The following is a 19,971-nucleotide window of genomic DNA, read 5'->3' on the forward strand; positions in this document are numbered from 1 at the left end:
TAACATATCATTTCTGGGGAACTGGGGGAAAAATGTTAACAGGGTATAAAGTGCTTCCTCCACTGATTTACCTGTCTGTCCCCCCCTACTTTATTTAGAGCAGAGGTGGGGTAGTGGTTAAATGCAGCACTACAGGCTACTTCAGCTGACTGCAGTTCTGCAGTTCGGCTGTTCAAATCTCACCGGCTCAGGGTTGACTCAGCCTTCCATCCTTCTGAGGTGGGTAAAATGAGGACCCGGATTGTTGTTGGGGGCAATATGCTGACTCTGTAAACCGCTTAGAGAGGGCTGAAAGCCCTATGAAGCGGTATATAAGTCTAACTGCTATTGCTATTGCTACTCTCAGGTACCTACAGGGACACCTGCACAGATACTTTTTACGTAAACCCCATTACCTAAGACCCCTTAGGTAATGTCAGAAAGAAAAATACTAAGCAAAAGCAAATGAGAGCCAATTATAACTGAGAATGATCTATCACATAAATAGATTTTCACTATTAAATACAATTTATCCTGTTTAATTAGTATTTTTCTGGACACAATGGTCTGGGCTCAAATACCATCTTTTCTCCTTGGAACTTCTAATTATTGCCACAACCCATGCTATTAAGCTGCTCCCCAGGCCTCCTCCAGCTTTTGTGCCATTTAAAGCCACAAAGATTTTTAATTATCTCCGCTAAACTGTCAAAGATACCTTGAAGAATCTGTGGCTTCATTCTCCCCTCCCTCCCCTGGAAAAGAAAAGGAGAAAAGGAGGATTTTTAACCATAAATTTATTTTTCTTTAATGAATGTGGGGAGAAGAACCTCCTGGAAATACCCATTTAAATGCTAATTCTGATATTCCAGAGGTAGCATGGGCCCAGCCGGCACAGACTTTGGGTGTGGCAGCCTGTTGTAAGTCAGGTAAATTCTGAATCTAGGAATTTGATATTCCAAGGACAAAGCACTAAAAATAGGACCTTGGCAATTTTATTTATTTATTTATGTTTATTTATTAAATGTAGATGCCGTCCATCTCACTATCCAAAGCGATTCTGGGCGGCTTACCATGTAATAAAAGGAGAAATGTAAAAATAGCCATAAATATTAGAGCAGTTAAATTGCTCAGCTATTGTAAGCATCGCAGAACGCGGAAATTCTAGTCAATTATTCATTCTCCTGCAAACTTACCCAACATTCCCATGCCAAGCATAAAAGCATCCATAGTATATGGTAATCCGCGAGCTCTTCCTCGTGTCCCTGGTGGAAACATCACTTCTTTAGGCTGTGCTTTCTTACATTCCACCTATGGAGCAGAAACATGTACAAATGAAATGCAAATGAATTCAGGCAAAATGTCAAATCCTGAACTGGTTAAGATATGCGGGGTGGAGCTGGGAATTACTTTTAGCAGTCTCCTGTAAAAGGGTGCATTTTAAAAACAGGCCAGAAAATGATTTCCGAGGAGTAAATAGGCACAAAAGCAGTTTTGGCTTAGACAGGTAGGGGAAAAAAAATACTTAGATAAATTGTAGAGCTACCACACAACCATCTAAATGGGCATTGAAGTCAGATGCGTGGAAGTTGAGGGCAGCTCTACGCCATCTGTTCCTATTGGAATAATAGTGTGATTTGAGCTGTTCAGGAATATTGGGATGGGGAGAATAAAGCAAATCAAAACAGTAACTGAAAATAAAGGGGAGGGGTTGTATGAGAGTCATCATCACCATCTTAACCAATTAAATATGATCAACCGATTAAATATAAGCCAACAGTATGCTGCCAAAAAAGCCAATGCAATCCTAAATTGCATTAACAGAAAGATACAATCAAGATCAAGGGAGGTACTAATACCACTCTATCAAGCCTTAGTAAGGCCACACCTAGAGTACCGCATCCAGTTTTGGTCACCACACTGTAAAAAAGATGTTGAGACTCTGGAAAGAGTGCAGAGAAGAACAACCGAGATGATTAGGGGTCTGGAGACTAAAAACATATGATGAATGATTGCAGGAACTGGGCCTGGCTAGTCTAGTGAAGAGAAGGACCAGGGGAGGCAGGAGAGCAGTCTTCCAATATTTGAGGGGCTGCCCCAGAGAGGAAGGGGTCAAGCTGTTTTCCAAAGCATCTGAAGGCCAGAGAAGGAATAATGGATGGAAACTCACCAAAGAGAGATTCAACCTGGAAGTAAGGAAGAATTTTCTGACAGTGAGAACAATCAACCCATGGAACAGAAGCTGCCTTCAGAAGTTGTGGGAGCTTCATCATTGGAAGTTTCAAGAAGAGACTGGGCTGCTATCTGTCAGAAATGGTGTAGTCTCCTGCTTGGGCAGGGTTGGACTAGATGACCTACAAGGTCCCTTCCAACTCTGTTAATCTAATCTAATCTAATCAAATCAAATCTTAATTCTTTTACACTCTCTTGTGGATGCCCTTCTTCCAGACGGAGGCATTTGACCAGAGAACGGAACTTCCTTTACTTGATGGACGATATGTGCCAAAGTAGACTAGAAAGCACCTTATGGTCGTTCTTTGTGATAGCAATATTGTTGGTCCTCGATTTATGGCCGCAATGAAGCCCAAAATTTCCATGGCCAAGCAAGATAGCTACCATATTTTTCAGAGTATAAGACGCACCTTTTCCACCCCTACAAGAGGGTGAAAATTTGGGTGCGTCTTATACACCGAATGTAGCCCCACCTTTTGGCCTCTGCCTCCAGGCAATTTACCTCCTTGCAGCAAATGGAGAAAATGGGGTTTGTGAGGCGGCAATAGGCTCTGGCAACCCCTGCAGCCTGAAACAGCTGATCACCGGGAGCCCCTTGCTTAAACTAAAATTGAAAGTGAAACTTGCTGTTTGCTCCAAGGAGACAAATTGCTGGGAGGCAGAAGCAGATTTTTTTTTCTTGTACTAATCAAGCTGTTTGCTGCAAGGAGCTAAGTCAATAACTATAAATGCCTATGGAATGTTCAAATTATTAAATTTACTTTTTGCAGACTGCTTTATTATTGTTCTGGACAACTAACCAAATGAAGAAGCTTTTTTTAAAAAGAAATGCTTGATCTGAAGAGGCCCAGTGCTATTGTATCTCCTTTTAAATAGAGGAGAATAATGTATACTTCCAGAAAGCCACATCAATTTTAACAGCATCTGTACAAGTATAGTCTGAAGTGTAACACCACAAAGAGTGTATATCTTCTGTACTGCTTGCTGTTTGGTGCGGTTCCACCACAAAACCGCGGTCGACTAAAGTGAGCTCGACGAAACTGCGCACCTGACGTCATCACAGTGCGACGAAAAAAGCACGCTGTGAGCGGTAAAGCTAAAATTAACACGTAAACCTAAACCTAACCCCTCAAACCTAACCCTAAACCTAACCCTTAACCTAACGCTAACCCTTACCTTTACATGAATTGGCTTGCTTTAAAAGCGCTTTTTAAAGCGCCCTTTTTTCTCCGCGGTCCTTGTTGTCGCGCTGCTGATGACGTCAGCGACGTGCTTTAATCGGGCGCGCTTTAGTGGACCGCGGTTTTGTCGTGCCACGGTTTGGTGCAAGGAGGCAGAGGCAGATTTTTTCCCCTCTTGTTTTCCTCCCCGAAAGCTAAGTGCGCCTTATACTCCGAAAAATGCGGTGAGTTTGTCCCATTTTACGATCTTTGTTGCACAAGTGAATCACTGCAACTGTTAAGTTAGTCACACGGTTATAAAGTGAATTTGGCTTCCCTTCTGACTTTTTACTCATCAGAAAGTCACAAAAAGTGACCACATGATGACCCCGGGACATTGCAACCGTCATAAACAGAGGCTGGTTATCGAGTGCCCAAATTTGGATCACGTGGCAATGGGATGCTGCAATAGTCCTAAGTGTGAAAAATGACTGTAAGTCCCTTTTTTCCAGTGCCATTGTAACTGTGAACAGCCACTAAGTGAATGCTTGTAAGTGGAGGATTCATCTGTAGCAGCAGAGGTTTGGATTATCTGTTGAACCACGATTGTGAAAACATTTTGCCAAAATCTTCCTCTCCTTAAAAACATTTTCTTTTTATTGTTCATTTAGACAATTAGACAAACTCTCTCTTTTTTTAAATTAGAAGTTGAATGTGGATAAGCATTCAAAATGAAACTGAAGCACAGAAGAAAGAAGAACGCCCCCCCCCACCCACCCAGGGGTGGGCTGTTTGGGGCTCGCATGAGTTTGGGCAATCCTCTAGCTAGGATTCTGCCCAGTTTGGCAAACCCCAAAATTTATTTATGTACTTATTTATTTATTAGACTTATATACCGCTTCATAGGGCTTTCAGCCCTCTCTAAGCGGTTTACAAATTTTTTAGCAAATTGAGTCAGCAACTTGCCCCCACAGTCCGGGTCCTCATTTCACCCACCTCGGAAGGATGGAAGGCTGAGTTGACCTTGAGCCGGTGAGATTTGAACCGCTGAACTGCAGATCACAGTCAGCTGAAGTGGCCTGCAGTACTGCAATAGCAATAGCAGTAGACTTATATACCGCTTCATAGGGCTTTCAGCCCTCTCTAAGCGGTTTACAGAGAGTCAGCATATTGCCCCCAACAATCTGGGTCCTCATTTTACCCACCTCGGAAGGATGGAAGGCTGAGTCAACCCTGAGCCGGTGAGATTTGAACCGCTGAACTGCTGATCTAGCAGTAGCCTGCAGTGCTGCATTTAACCACTGCGCCACCTTGGCTCTTATATGACAACCCTGGCTGACCACGCCCTCCCCTCCCCTCCCAGAAGTCTCTATGCTCATCATGCCAGAAAGTGCAGGGCCTGCGTGGAGGCTCAGGGAGGGCGGGAGGAACGGGCCTACCGGAGGTTCCAGAAGTCCAGAAACGGGCCTGTTTCTGGCCTCCGGAGGGCCTCCAGACCCCAGGAAAATCAGTTTTTGCCTTCCCAGAGGCTCAAAAAAAGCCTCCAGTGCCTGTGAAGGGTGGAAAACAGATCTACCGGAAGTTCCAGAAGTCTGGAAATGGGCCTGTTTCCGGCCTCCGGAGGGCCTCTGGGTCCAGGGGCAAGTAGTTTTTGCCCTGCCAGAGGCTCGAGGAAAGCCTCTGGAGTCTTGGGAGGGCAAAAATGACCCCCCCCCCCGTTGAAAAAGCACCTTTGGGACAACTATGACGTGGATGGCTGAGACTTTCCACGGACGTTGCCTGGAATAAACTCCTGGTGCTTTTAAACTCTATCCTCTATGCAGTCATAAGGCTGCATAAGAGCTGCTTTGGACAGGCATTTTGGGGAAAAAAAATACAATTATCTAAGTATTTGCTTACTAAATAATAAATTAAATAAGTTAATTTATTACTCCTTGTGGGGAATTGTTTGTCTTTTGCCCAGAGTTGTGTGCGTGTGCGAGAGACACACCAGAAATGTCAAGTTAGGCATTTTATGAATTTTGGATACAATGAGTTCAAAAGGTTTACCATCACTGCCTGTTCCCAGATGCACACCACACGTTTATTTCATCTTAAAGGGTGAATGTTCAAACAAGTTTTGTGTTTACAGAAGTTGCTTGGCTCACTTCTGGCTTTATGGAGGGGCGGGGGAGGATTTACCACCTTCAACTTCTCCAGATCTTCGCCTATTTTTGCTAATTTTAGAGTTCTCTAACACCTCCCTCCTTATTTTCTCAGCTTCACGGCCCTCCTCATTCGGTATCTGATTTTTAGATATGATTCAACCAACGCTCTGATCCTGTGGTGGGATTCAGCCGGTTCGGGTTGGTTCAGGCGACGTGGTTACTATATTGCTGGCTGGCCACGCCCCTTCCTGCCCCACCCCTTCCAGGAGTCCCCACACGCCCCGTTTTTGCTCCCGTGAGGCTGCAGGGATGCTTTCTAGGCTCAAAAGGGGTGGGTGGGGTTACGGCACTCCCCTCCGTAGCCCGCTTTTGCTCCCAGAGGGGTGCGGAGGCTGAGTGCTACCTGTCACATCCCCTGGCCATGTCCACCATGTCCATGGCCGCCTAGTTGGTCATTAGAGCCAAGGTGGCGCAGTGGTTAAATACAGCACTGCAGGCTACTGCTAGATCAGCAGTTCAGCGGTTCAAATCTCACCGGCTCAGGGTTGACTCAGCCTTCCATCCTTCCGAGGTGGGTAAAATGAGGACCCAGATTGTTGGGGGCAATATTCTGACTCTCTGTAAACCGCTTAGAGAGGGCTGAAAGCCCTATGAAGCGGTATATAAGTCTACTGCTATTGCTATTGCTATTAGGGCATTGAACTGGTTGTTAAATTATTTGAATCCCACCACTGCTCTTACCCATGACTTTCTTCCATGGTGCACAAATCCACCAAGATATCTAAGAGGACATGTCAGCATTTAATTTGCCTTTGAGGAGTGCGCATAGGGGTGAAAAAAATCTGCCTGTGGAACAAGAACGGAAAGGTGTGCGGAGGTGCAAAACCGATAATTGCCCTGACGGAACGCTGTTAACTGACTCTATTTCTAATAGTGCTATCGGTAGCAGAGAATCCATTGTCTTCTAGTAACCAATTGTCCGTTTCTAGGCAACCTGTCAGCGAAAATTTCAGGTTTGTGCAATTTTCATTTAGGTAACGTAAAGGTTAACTGACTGTAAATGGGAGTATTTAAAACAAAACCACCCACTCTCTTCCCCGCCCATCTCTGGCTACGAAGTCTTCACGGTGCATCTTATTTATTCAGCTTGCAATATTTCATCAAGGAATAGACATGGAGCCTCTAGTCTTCTGCTAACCCAGTTGTCAACTTTCTAGCTTCTCACAAACGGCTCTGAGTTCACCAGCATTGAGGATCGGCGTAGGAGTGTGATGGCAAACCTTTGGCACATGTGCCACAGGTGGCATGCAGAGTCCTCTCTGCGGGCACACGATCTGTCTCCCCCCAGCTCAGCTCCACCGCAGCTCCACCACGCATGCCTACCGCCAACCAGCTGGTTTTGGGGTCTCTGCTGTGCATGCTCAGGGGCACATGCGCGACATGTGAGCACATGCAGGAGACATGCGCACAGGTGTGGGGGTGGTGTACGTATATACGGGGTGGGGGTGGCGCCCTCCCCTGCAGCCCATTTTTGCTCCCGGGAGGCTGCAGGAGGCCTATTAGGTCCAAAATGGGGCGCAGGGAGTGTAGCATGGCGCATTTTTGCTCCTAGGAGGCTGCAGGGAAGCGCAAAATGGGGTGCGGAGGTTGGTGAGTCACGCATACATGCATAGGGGTGGGTGAGAGTACAGGGGATGGCGTGCACATGCGTGGGGGAACGACGGGGAGGGGGGCGGATGTGCATGGGGGTGCACGCGTGCTTTGCATTATGGGTATAGGCACGCTGTTGGCACGTGACAACAAAAAGGTCACTGGCATAGGATACCTCCATCACCACCATGCCCATGTTTTTCCTGTGGGAAGAAGTAGAGGGAGGGGCTTTTTCAAATGGCAATTGGGCTTTCTGTGTTTTCTTCCCCTCTTGAAGATGTTTCGCTTCTCATCCAAGAAGCCTCTTCAGTTTTTGGATGAACAGTGAAATGTTTCAATACAATACAATACAATACAATACAATAGCAGAGTTGGAAGGGACCTTGGAGATCTTCTAGTCCAACCCCCTGCTTAGGTAGGAAACCCTATCCCGTTTCAGACAAATGGCTATCCAGCATCTTCTTAAAGACTTCCAGTGTTGGGGCATTCACAACTTCTGGAGGCAAACTATTCCAATTGTTCTAACTGTCAAGAAATTTCTCCTTAGTTCTAGGTTGCTTCTCTCCTTGATTAGTTTCCACCCATTGCTTCTTGCCCTGCCCTCAGGTGCTTTGGAGAATAGAATAGAATAGAAGGGTTGGAAGGGACCTTGGAGGTCTTCTAGTCCAACCCCCTGCCTAGGCAGGAAATCCTATCCCGTTCCAGACAAATGGCTATCCAACATCTTCTTAAAGACTTCCAGTGTTGGGGCCTTCACAACTTCTGGAGGCAACTTCTGTTCCACTGATTAATTGTTCTAACTGTCAGGAAATTTCTCCTCAGTTCTAAGTTGCTTCTCTCCTTCATTAGTTTCCACCCATTGCTTCTTGTTCTGCCCTCAGGTGCCTTGGAGAATAGTTTGACTCCTTCTTCTTTGGCTCAATGTGTTCAAGAGGAAAAAAAAATCCGAGATACTAGTTTGCATAGAATCATATCATCTTGCTTGGGGTAAGATTGGACTTTTGGAGTAAACTTGTGTTATCTTGGCAAAGATGTGCCTAACTGCCTGCTACAGTTGTCCTCAACTTACAACAGTTCATTTAGTGACCATTCAAAGTTACAACAACCCTGAAAAAAGTGACTGATGACAGTTTTCACACTTAACGACCCCCGTGGTCAGGTGATCAAAATTCAGGCGCTTGGCAAGAGACTCATATTTATGATGGTTGCATCCCTGGGCCATATGATCCCCTTTTCCTCATTGACTAGCAAAGTCAATGAGGAAGCCAGATTCACTTAACAACCATGTTCCTAACTTAACAACTGTAGTGATTCACTTAACAACTGTGGCAAGAAAGGTTGTAAAACAGGGCAAAATTCACTTAACAAATGTCTCGCTTAGCAACAGAAATCTTGGGCTCAGTTGTGGTCATAAGTAGAGGTCTACCTGTAGTCCTGTAACTAGAACATTTTTAGTCCTCGCACGAATGATTTTTGGATTATTTCTGCTTGTGATAAGGTTAGACAAAGTCGTGTTTGGTAAGAAAATTCACCTCCTTCTTTGTTAGATGGAACTGAGAGTTGGTGCATCAGGACCAGTGGTGGGATTCAGCCTGTTCGCACATATTTGGGAGAACCGGTTGTTAACTTTCTAAGCAGTTCAGAGAACCGGTTGTTGGAAGAAATCTCATTTTGATTTTTTCCCACTTTACAGGGCTAATCCTGTAAGGAAGGCAGGAAGGAAACATTCTGGTGTTGTTTCTAGCCTCATCTTTATTGCCCTGGTTACAGAAACTGCCTCTCTAGTTAACCCTTATTACATTGTAACAGCTAAAGCAAAGCACGCATCAATGTGAGTCATGTTGAGTTGGCCATGCCCACCCAGTCACATGACCACCGAGCCATGCCTACCCAGCTGGTCATTAGGATAGAGAACTGGTTATTAAATTATTTGAATCTCACCACTGATCAGGAGCCATAAAAACATTAATCGAATGCACTGGGGATGCAGATCTTACAGACGTTGTGAATGGTAAAACATGGTGTGTGTGTGGAGGGGGGAATAGGATGAAGAATGGATGGTGAGTAAAAGGGAATTGATTGCAAATGTAAGTGGACAGTATGAAAGAAGAACCTGTGAGATGGATTAATCATCTAAAGAGAATGGAAAGGATATAAATTATGTCCGATATATGAAGGAAGTCGAATGGGAAGGGGAAATCCAAGCAGAGCTGATAAGATCTTCACAGAGTCAAGAAATTTATAAAATAAAAGGCAATAGGCCAGGGAGATCTCAACTTACAAACCTCAGTTGAGCCTGAATTTTTGGCTGTAAGTCATATGTTGAGTCACCAGGTGACTGGACTCAACTTTAACGAGTCACTGTGCGACCAACTCATAAACACGTCACCACAATCATAAAGCAAATCACACGGTCATTTAGCAAATCATCTAGCCGTGGGTCTGAATCTAGCTTACCCGAGGGGCGTATTTTGCCAAGAAAAAAGGCAAATGAAAGTCATAAAACGTGGTTACAATTACCTAACCATGAGGATGCTGTAACAGTTATCAATGTGAGGACTGGGATGCAAGTTACTGTTTTCAGTGCTGCTATACCTTTGGCAACTAAATACAAGGTTATAAGTCAAGGACTACCTGTATTCTGATGTTACCAAGACCAAGGACTGCAATAACAGCTTTTGTTTTCAAGATTCAGGCTTTGCTTTGGAGGCCGTTTTTGTGAAACCAGAAGAACTTGCTGGGCTGATGGCTCACAATTCCGTGGCACGACAAAACCGCGCTCGACTAAAGCGCGCCCGATTAAATCGCGTCGCTGACGTCATCAACAGGGCGACAACAGCGAGCGCGGAGAAAGAAGGGCGCTTTAAATAGCGCTTTAAAAGCAAGCCGATTCAAGTTAAGGTAAGGGTTAGCTTTAGGGTTAGGGTTAGGTTAAGGGTTAGGTTAAGGGTTAGGATTAGGTTTAGGGTTAGGTTTAGGGTTAGGTTAAGGGTTAGGTTTAGGGTTAGGTTTAGGGTTAGGTTTAGGATTAGGTTAAGGGTTAGGTTTAGGGTTAGGTTTAGGGTTAGGTTAAGGGTTAGGGTTAGGGTTAGGTTTAGGTTAAGGGTTAGGATTAGGTTTAGGGTTAGGTTTAGGATTAGCAATAGCAATAGCAGTAGACTTATATACCGCTTCATAGGCCTTTCAGGCCTCTCTAAGCGGTTTACAGAGAGTCAGCATATTGCCCCCAACAATCTGGGTCCTCATTTTACCCACCTCGGAAGGATGGAAGGCTGAGTCAACCCTGAGCCGGTGAGATTTGAACCGCTGACCTGCTGATCTAGCAGTAGCCTGCAGTGCTGCATTTAACCACTGCGCCACCTTGGCTCTTGATTAGGTTTAGGGGGGTTAGGTTAGGTTTAGGTGTTAATTTTAGGTTTAGCGTTTACAGCATGCTTCTGTCTCCGCGCTGTTGTCGCCCTGTGATGACGTCAGCTACGCGGTTTCGTCGAGCGCGCTCTAGTCGAACGTGGTTTTGTGGTGGAACCCACAATTCAACACAGGTGCTCTTCCAGTCTCTCTCCTTTTCTACCTGTCCCAACACCCTCACTCTACTTGTCTATGGAGATTCTCATAGCACAGTTGTCCCAAAGATGCTTTTCAAGAGGCAAATGGACTTTCTGTGTATCTACTTGCCAGGCCAATGTACAATTCCTTGTATCTCACGAGCTAGGAAATATATGCAGCGCAGTGACATAAAATCCGAGATTCTGTTTCTTTAAAACTAATGATTATCCGGAAAAGCATACACGTTCCCCACTCCAATATTTGCATGTCATGGAGTAATCGCTGACATCTTCCAGGCACTTCTGTTTCCACCACTCTGTCTGATATTAAAAACAAGCTAGCCTGCCTAAATTGACAATTAAAGAGAAAATGAAGTTTGGATTAGCGCTGTTAAAAACAATAAACGGAACAATTAGCTTTCCCAGCCACAAAAATGAGCTACTGCCGGTATCTGACAGACAAGCTTAATTTACGATGTTCGCAGCACAGAAGGACCATACAATGGGAATCCCAGTAAGCTAATAAGTAGGTTTAATTAAAAAGAGAGAGAGAGATTGAAATAATAACAACAACATGCTGGGGAAACCATCTCTCTATGCTCCCAAGAAAAAGCTATAAATGTCCTAATTTCTTTAAAATATTTGTAAAGATGACATCAATTGCTCATTAAGAAGGAAAATGTGTGGCCCTCCCCTTCCCCACCAGGGGCTGTCTTAGCCCTCAGATTTGGCTGCCAGCAGAGGGCAAAATCCCGGTGACACAGTGGCTGAGACGCTGAGCTTGTCGATCAGAAGGTCGGCAGTTCGAACCCCTAGCACAATGTAATGGTGTGAGCTCCCCTGATTTGTCCCAGTTTCTGCCAACCTAGCATTTTGAAAGCAAGTAAAAATGCAAGTAGAAAAATAGGGACCACCTTTGGTGGGAAGGTAACTGTATTCCATGCGCCTTCGGCGTTGAGTCATGCCGGCCACACGACCATGGAGACGTCTTTGGACAGCGCTGGCTCTTTGGCTTTGAAATGGAGATGAGCACCGACCCCTAGAGCCGGGAATGACTAGTACATATGTGCGAGGGGAACCTTTAACTTTTAGAGAGCAAAATCAGGTATCTCTACAACATAGGCTGGATGTATCACATTTAAGATCGGGCATGATGGAATATCTTCCCCTTCATCTTTTTGGGGAAAAGGTAAAGGTGTCCTCTGTCCAGTTGTGTCCGACTCTAGAGGGCAGTGATCATCTCAGTTTTTTAACCGAGGGAGCCAGCATTGACTGAAGACACTTCCGTGGTCATAGGGCGAACATGACTATACGCTGAGGTGCACGGAGCACTGTTACCTTCTCACCAAAGTGATACCTATTTATCTACTCGCATTTGCATGCTTTCAAACTGCTAGGTGGGCATGAGCTGGGACAAGGAACGGGAGCTCATCCCATTGTGCAGCGCTTGGATCTCAAACCCAGGCTGTCAGTTGATAAGCTCAGCGTCTTTAACAGCTGAGCCAGGTGTCCAATAATTTTAAATAATTCATAAGTGCACCTCATTTCACACCTGTTTTAACCTAGTGGGAGAGTGAGGCCTGGAGACATGAAAAAGATTGCCCAAGGAGGAGGCTTAAAATCTTACAACTCATTTGCTTTGAATAGAAGAGAATATCTGTAGCTCAGGGTTGAACTGTGGAGGTCCTGGGGGTTCCTCATGCTTTCTTGCAGACGTCTAATTACCAAACTAGGTAACGTCATCAGTGCTAGTGAGTGTGAGGTTGCTCTCAGTTTATATTCTAGTTGCTTGCCCTGCTAGTGTTAGGGGAAGTGTTCTTGATGGTTCCTTGATTAGGCTGTTGTTTACTGTTTGTCTGAGTTGGTAGTTCCTTGATTGGGTATTGTTTGCTAGTCATGTGTTTACTGCTTACTTGCTAGCTTCCAATTGACCCCCTCTGGCACAGCTGGCGAGCGCCTTCTCAGTTAGACATCTGGCAAAAGCCAACTGAATGAAGCAACACCTTTTCCTTTCGCTGTCTCCCTGCCCAAGGGAGAGTGAAGGACATGGAAATGAAATCAAGGAGACGGGATGGATTTTATAAAAGGGATCCATTCAGCAGCCTTCCGGTTTTCAGGGATAATGTCTGTTGGACTTGCCAGGGTGTGATCAGGGAATCTTCAAGCACAGAGAGCTTGGTCTGGGTTGAATGTAGCTTGGCCTGTTATCCGACGGAAAGGTTATCGTTAAAGGGGCTCTGTGAAACTAACTCTCAAACGTGAATCCAAAATAGGCTAGTAAATTCCAATCAGCGCTCCATTTCTACCACTAATCCACTGTAATAGGCAAAATGTACTTTGCACCGGGCACAAATGCCAAACTGGTAGGCATTTCGTTTCATTGGCAGGTGGCTGCACTTTATACGATCCAAAGTTCCCTCAGCACATAGAACATTCTTCTGCTTTAACATTTTCTTCTTTAGGCCGCCAAAATGGTAGCTATCCTTTTATTTAAATTTGGGGAACAGAATGTCAGGTCATATTAGAATATCATTGTCAAGCCAGCAGTCATATTCCTTTTAGGATCTTTGGCCTGCCACACTCTCTCTCATTTTACTATGCTGTTTCATTAGTGGGGTAATTGGGAGGGGGAATAGTAAGGTGTAGAATGTGTTATTGTCAAAATATAATAGAAGCCCAAGGTCATTCTTTGTCTCCGCACCTCTGCACCTGACCGGAGCTACATGGGTGGAAATGCCAGCGTGGCAGAGGAAGATTGGACCATGTGATGGACTTGTGGGTGTGGGGGCAAGATCTTGAACTTTCAACTGGGTGAGAAACCCAGGAAGCTTTCAGATTCAGGTTTTCCACAGATGTACCAACATGTCTGTCTTATTAAATTGGAACTTTAAGGATAGCTCTGCCTTGAACTCTGATTTAATTTTGGATGATATTTGGAATGCTAACAATCATACTGTCAGGCCTGCAGTCCTATTCCTTTTTTGGATCTTTGGCCTGCCACACTCTTTTATTTCATTATGCTGTTTCATTAGTGTAGTAATTGGGAGGGGAAATAGTAAGGAGTAGAATTGTGGAATGTGTTGTTGTTATTCCTTTCTAGAAATCAAGGTCATCTTTTGTCTCCGCACCTGTGCATCTGACCGGAACTAGATGGGTGGAAATGCCAGCGTGGGCGAAGAAGTTTGGACCATATGATGGATTTATGGGTGTGGGGATAAGATCATGAACTTTCAACTGGGTAGAATCCCAGGAAGCTTTTAGATTTGGGATTCCACAGTTTGTGCCAACATGTCTGTCTTATTAAATTGGAACTTTAAGGATAGCTCTGCCTTGGACTCTGATTTAATTCTGCATGATATTTGGAACGCTGACACATAGTGTAACCAACAGCTACTGTGTTTCCCCAAAAATAAGAAACGGTATTATTTTCTTTTGATATCCCCCCCCCAAAACAATAAGCACTTGGCCTTATTTTTGGGGAGGTCTTATTATTTTTGAGGTGCAGGAGGCCGTGACTGTGGTCACCTCATGGCTGTTGCTGTGTTGCAAAATTTTCGGGGAAGGGCTTATTTTAGCACATGCGCTGAAAAGCCCAATTGGTCTTATTATCTGGGGAGGTCTTATTTTTGGGGAAACCGGGTAACTTTACCATGAACCGAAAGAAGAGCAAGCAAAGAAAGGGAAGCCTTAGGGGGCTAGAATTACAACCCCTCCCCTATTTGGGGTTTTACTGTATATATCCCTCACTTGTTATGCCTTGACAATGTCCTGTAAGGTCAGTTAGTTATGGGGGTTTTGTTGCTAGAATAACCTGGCCCTCTCTAGATAAGAGATTTCCAACCTTGACAACTTTTACTTCAACTCCCAGAATTCCCCAGCCACCAATTAGATCCAATTAAAGGATGCCTAATAGATCAGCAAGGACCAGTTTGGCGGAATCAAACTCCCTCTTGGTGAGATTCTGGGTCAAGTTGGTTATAATCTCCACTGTAAGACTATAAATTACTATAATGGACATGAGTTCCCCAAAGTCTTCATCACTGAAGTGGGATCCACTCAGGTGGAATTAGCTCAGTGATGGAGCACCTATTTCAAATGTGCAAATTTTGAATTCTACACTAGCTTGCAGAAAGACCAAAGAGAGAGAGAGGAAAGGATAGGGCAGTCAAAAGAGCTTGCTTCTCTTCAGGACTGGACTGCTTTCCCATCATCCTCAGCCAACCAGCTCCCATGATTCTCAGCAATAAGCAGATTTGGCCGTTGGCTGGAGGTAATGGGAGAAATACTAGCGACGTTCAGTGCCTCTCAGTCGCTCGCCTCGCAATCGATCCTTTGTGAAGCGTGGATGTTCCACGGCATTTTAAAACAGACACGGTTCCCCACTCGACCCTCAAAGGAAGTGGCGGAGCGCTCTGGCACGGAAGTTGCTGGCCAACCCTTCGTTGTATCCAGCTGCCCAAATGCCTGCAATTAGCTGGTCCCATGGGCAGAGCTGTAGCCGCGATGATAAGAATCCCCTCAGATGTGGCCGGAAGGGGAAAAACCTCCCTCAGAATGACAGTTGAGCCTGACAGTTGAGCCTGACAGTTCATAAACGATCTTCTAAGCCTCCCCCAAGGGGGTATAGGCGGGGCAGACACCACCCCAATTGGGATTTTGGTGTGAAATAGGGAGGTACTCACTATTAATCAGACCTGAAATTCACAATTAATCGAATTCTACAAGTTCTCTGGAGCACTGAGATGATACATCTGTCCACATTGAAGAACTGAGTCGGAAGTTAGGTCTGCCTGGCAACAGGGACGTGGCTTAACAGTCTTGTCAGACTCAGTCCAATCAATGAGCGGATGAAGTCAACCCAGCCTAGCCAGCCTGGATGCTACCCCCCCTCCCCCACTATGGAGAATATATATCTCATTGGGGAGAAAGTTAGCCGAGGTGGCGCAGTGGTTAGGGTGCAGTACTGCAGGCCACTTTAGCTGACTGTGATCTGCAGTTCAGCGGTTCAAATCTCACCGGCTCAAGGTCGACTCAGCCTTCCATCCTTCCGAGGTGGGTGAAATGAGGACCCGGACTGTGGGGGCAAGTTGCTGACTCAATTTGCTAAAAAATTTGTAAGCCGCTTAGAGAGGGCTGAAAGCCCTATGAAGCGGTATATAAGTCTAATAAATAAATAAATACTTGCTTGTAACCAGATTCTTCTCTATCATCCCACCTGCCTTAAGGAACAGCATCACCTCAGGAGATCCAGGTGGCTCCAAATCAGAAGTGGCTTCCTACCGGTTTGGACTGGTTCGGCTGAACTGGTAGTGGTTTTCTGGTCGGGGTCGCTGGAACCGGCAGTGACCCAGGCCTACCACACCTCTTAACTGGTTTTCCAGCTGGGGTGGTATGTCCCCCCCCCTTTTAAAAATTATGTACATACCGAACCAGCAGTAATGCTGGGAGAAACCCACCCCTGCCCTTCTCCAGATCCTTTTGTAAGGCATGAAAGGCCTGGACGTCTCCCTCAAACTTCTGGGCCAGAAGGTAAAATGAGGCTGGTTCACTGATTGATTTCCCTGACTTACAACAGTTGGTTTATTGATTGTTACAACGGCACCAAAAAAAAGTGATATTGTTCTGACCTAGGCTTCCTGAGAAAGCATAAATCACAATCTTAGTCCTCCAAACCCTCTTTTATTTATACGGCTGGAAATTATGGTCATTAACAGCCCACAAGGCTTCACAAACAGTCTATGAAGGTTCCAACAGATGTCTGCTCGAGGTGCCACAGTCTTTCAGGGGAACAACAAGATCTGTAATGACTGAAAGCAGGAAAGTTGAAGAAAGTCACAAATTAGGGGCTAATTCTAACTGCACAAGACCATAGAGCCGAGGTGGCGCAGTGGTTAGAGTGCAGCATTGCAGGCTACTTCAGCTGACTGCAGTTCGGCTGTTCAAATCTCACCGGCTCAGGGTTGACTCAGCCTTCCATCCTTCCGAGGTGGGTAAAATGAGGACCCGGATTGTTGTTGGGGGCAATATGCTGACTCTGTAAACCGCTTAGAGAGGGCTGAAAGCCCTATGAAGCGGTATATGTCTAACTGCTATTGCTAAGATTTAAAAACAGATGCAGAATCAAGAAGACAACAATAGAAAATAAGTACCACCTCTGCAAAGAAGCTGAAGAAACAGTGGACCACCTGGTTAGCTCCCGCAAGAAGATCACACACAGACTAACTACAAGCAATGGCATGATAAAATAGCAACAATGGAGCATTGGAAAATTTGCAAATGAATACCATTTCCTTGAAAGCAAGAACTGGAAGGACTATAAAATATGGAAAGCCGACATATTTTATATTTTCCATAAAATATGGAAAACAGACCCAAGCGCCGCCATGCAACGGGGTGAGCTCCGGTTCCTTGCCTCAGCTCCTGCTCATCTAGCCATTCGAAAGCATGCAAATGTGAGTAGATAAATAGGTATCACTTTGGTGGGAAGGTAACATAGCAATAGTAGCAATAGCAGTAGACTTATATACCGCTTCATAGGCCTTTCAGGCCTCTCTAAGCGGTTTACAGAGAGTCAGCATATTGCCCCCAACAATCTGGGTCCTCATTTTACCCACCTCGGAAGGATGGAAGGCTGAGTCAACCCTGAGCCGGTGAGATTTGAACCGCTGACCTGATGATCTAGCAGTAGCCTGCAGTGCTGCATTTAACCACTGCGCCACCTTGGCTCTTTCTGTGTTCTGTGTGCCTCTGGTGTGTAGCCATGCTGGCCCCATGATCACGGAAAATAGCAGTAATAGCAGTAATTGAAAATGTTTTCAGACAACACTGGTTCCCTCGGCCAGGAAATAGAGATGATCACCCTGCTCAGACATGACTGGACAGGGAAACCTTTACCTTTGAATAGAAAATGCGCTGAGACTACAACAGACACCATGTTACTAACTTAACAACAATTCACTTAACAACTTTGGCAAGAAACATCATAAAGAGGGGCAAGATTCACTTAACAGCTGTCTTACTTCACAACCGAAATTTGGGCCTCAATTGTGATTGTAAGTCAAGGACCACCTATATGTGTTTTTCACTCTCCAATGACTATGACAATTCTTCCATGAATGTGATTCTCACATTTGAGATACAGCAGAAACCTATTTATTTCAGTATTTAATTTATATCCCGCCTTTATTATTTTTATAAATAACTCAAGATGGCAAACATATCTAATGCTGTTGCTTCCTCCTATTTTCCCCACAACATCAACCTGCAAGATGAGTTGGGCTGTCCCAAAGTCACCCAGCTGGCTTTCATGCCTAAGGTGGGACTAGAACTCACCATCTCCTGGTGTTTGGCCTAAGTTCATCCAGCTTGCTTTCATACCTTAGGGGGAACTAGAACTCGCAGTCTCCTACTGATTGGCTCGAAGTCACCCAGCCAGTTTTCATGGCTAAGGTGGGACTAGAACTCACAATCTCCTGGTGACTTGTTCAAAGTCACCCAGCTGCCTTTCAGGCCTCTAAGGTGGGACTTGAACTCACAGTCTCCCAGTTTTCTAGTCTGGTGCCTTAGCCACTAAACCAAACTGGCTCTGTGGGAAAGGAAGGTGGAGAGAAGAGAATAACAGAGTTGGAAGGGACCTTGGAGGTCTTTTCTAGTCCAACCTCCTTCTCGACCATAGACCATTTCAGACAAATGGGAGAATCACCTCCACTAGGAGAGGTCAGGGCCCGTAATCCAGATGTTGGGGTGGATGTTGGAGGATTTTTCTCTGTCATCGGAAAGTGCCTGTGGATTAATTACTCATCTGATGAGGAAGTCTTGGGCTCGGTGTGTGGGAAGAGAGACACAGCTGGCGGGAGACTCTACGGATCCCCTTTTGCAGAGGTGACTAGAAAATAACTGAGCTGCTAAAACTCCATCCTCCGGTGAACTCTCCCCTCGTTGGTCTTCTAAACAAAAAGCTCATATTTATGAAATTCCACTGCATTTCCTAGATATTTACTGCTCCCTAAAGTGCGAGAGAGCTGGGGTAGACTCAGCCACTGTCGTGTGGGGGGAATCTATTTCCAGCCTCAGGCTGGCCAGGGAGCTAATTTTACCGGCTCCGCTCCACTTTGCTTGCCATTTATAACCCAAGAATGTCAAATGGCGTATTAAACAAGTGGCAAGCAAATGCCAGCAAAGGACTTAATCAGCGAAGCCCATTATTTGTGTCGGAGCAAAATTATTCCCACCAGGCATAAAAAGAAAGCACAACAGGCACCCTAAAATAACCTTCCTGCGACACGGAGGTGTTTCAGAAATAGAAACCGCACACGTTGTGGGAAGTGAAAGGGAAAGGCTGGGGTTGTTGGTTTTTTCCCCCCTTGCTCCGTGAAATTGTTCCGTACAATAGCGTAGCGGCAGATCGGACTTTTGCAAATCCTTAAAAAGTGTTTCATTCTGATGAGCTCATTCTGAGCCCTCCCGCCCCCCCCCTCCAAGTGTCATTTTGTATTCCTTCCATCAAGGTCACTTACTCAGTCGCTGAGAGGCATGGTACAAAATTAGAAAGAAAGGTAAAGCCTTATTTATTCGTTTACTTATATTATTTATCTGGGCCCCTCCCTCCCCCAAATCTGGAGCAGCCCACGAGCAGAAACAACAAAATAATCATGGATGCCAGCCAGGACTAAAAGTGTTCTAGTCGTAGGACCACTCGACTTAACGACCGCAATTGAGCCCAAAATTTCTGCTGCTCAGCAAGACAGTTGTTAAGTGAGTTTGGTCCCATTTTACAACTGTTTTTAAGTGAATCGCCGCAGTTAAGTTAGTAACACGGTTGTTAGGTGAATCTGGCTTTCCCATTGACTTTGTTTGTCAGAAGGTTGCAACAGGTGATCACGTGACACCGGGACACTGCGACCGTCATAAATATGGGTCCGTTGCCAAGCGTCTAGATTTTGATCACGTGACCATGGGGATGCTGCAACATAAGTGTGAAAAACTGTCATAAGTGTTGTGGCCCGCCAGTGGCCAGCAGATTCAGACAGTGAGGAGGTTGGGGAGGAACATGGGCCAGTCCTGGAGTCTGGGAAAGGCTCTGATGAGGGCTCTGTGTCGGAGGCAGAGAGGGGACCAAGGCCATCTGGTAGTTATTTGCTGCCTCTGGAGTCTGACATCAGCGAAGCAGAAGAACAACAGGAGCCTGTTCCCAGTGTGTGCATGCAAAGAGCTGCCAGAAGGCAAGAAGAATTAAGAAAACAGGGTCGATTTGGGAGTAAG

General features: G+C 45.4%; 1 protein-coding gene across 11 annotated transcripts in view; it reads right to left on the reverse strand.

Annotated features, from left to right (window-relative positions):
• Positions 1-19,971, reverse strand: part of MSI2 (musashi RNA binding protein 2) — a 655,460-nt gene that overhangs the window by 115,942 nt on the left and 519,547 nt on the right. For all 11 annotated transcript variants that reach the window (XM_087717150.1, XM_087717152.1, XM_087717151.1 and 8 more), the window contains exon 9: positions 1,173-1,287. In XM_087717150.1, coding sequence (XP_087573276.1) covers positions 1,173-1,287 — 115 coding nt within the window. The remainder of the gene's footprint in view (positions 1-1,172; positions 1,288-19,971) is intronic.

Source organism: Thamnophis sirtalis, unplaced genomic scaffold (assembly GCF_051295495.1).
Source record: "Thamnophis sirtalis isolate CommonGarterSnake01/CBP01778 unplaced genomic scaffold, rThaSir2_p1.2 scaffold_6, whole genome shotgun sequence".
NCBI lineage: Eukaryota > Metazoa > Chordata > Lepidosauria > Squamata > Natricidae > Thamnophis > Thamnophis sirtalis.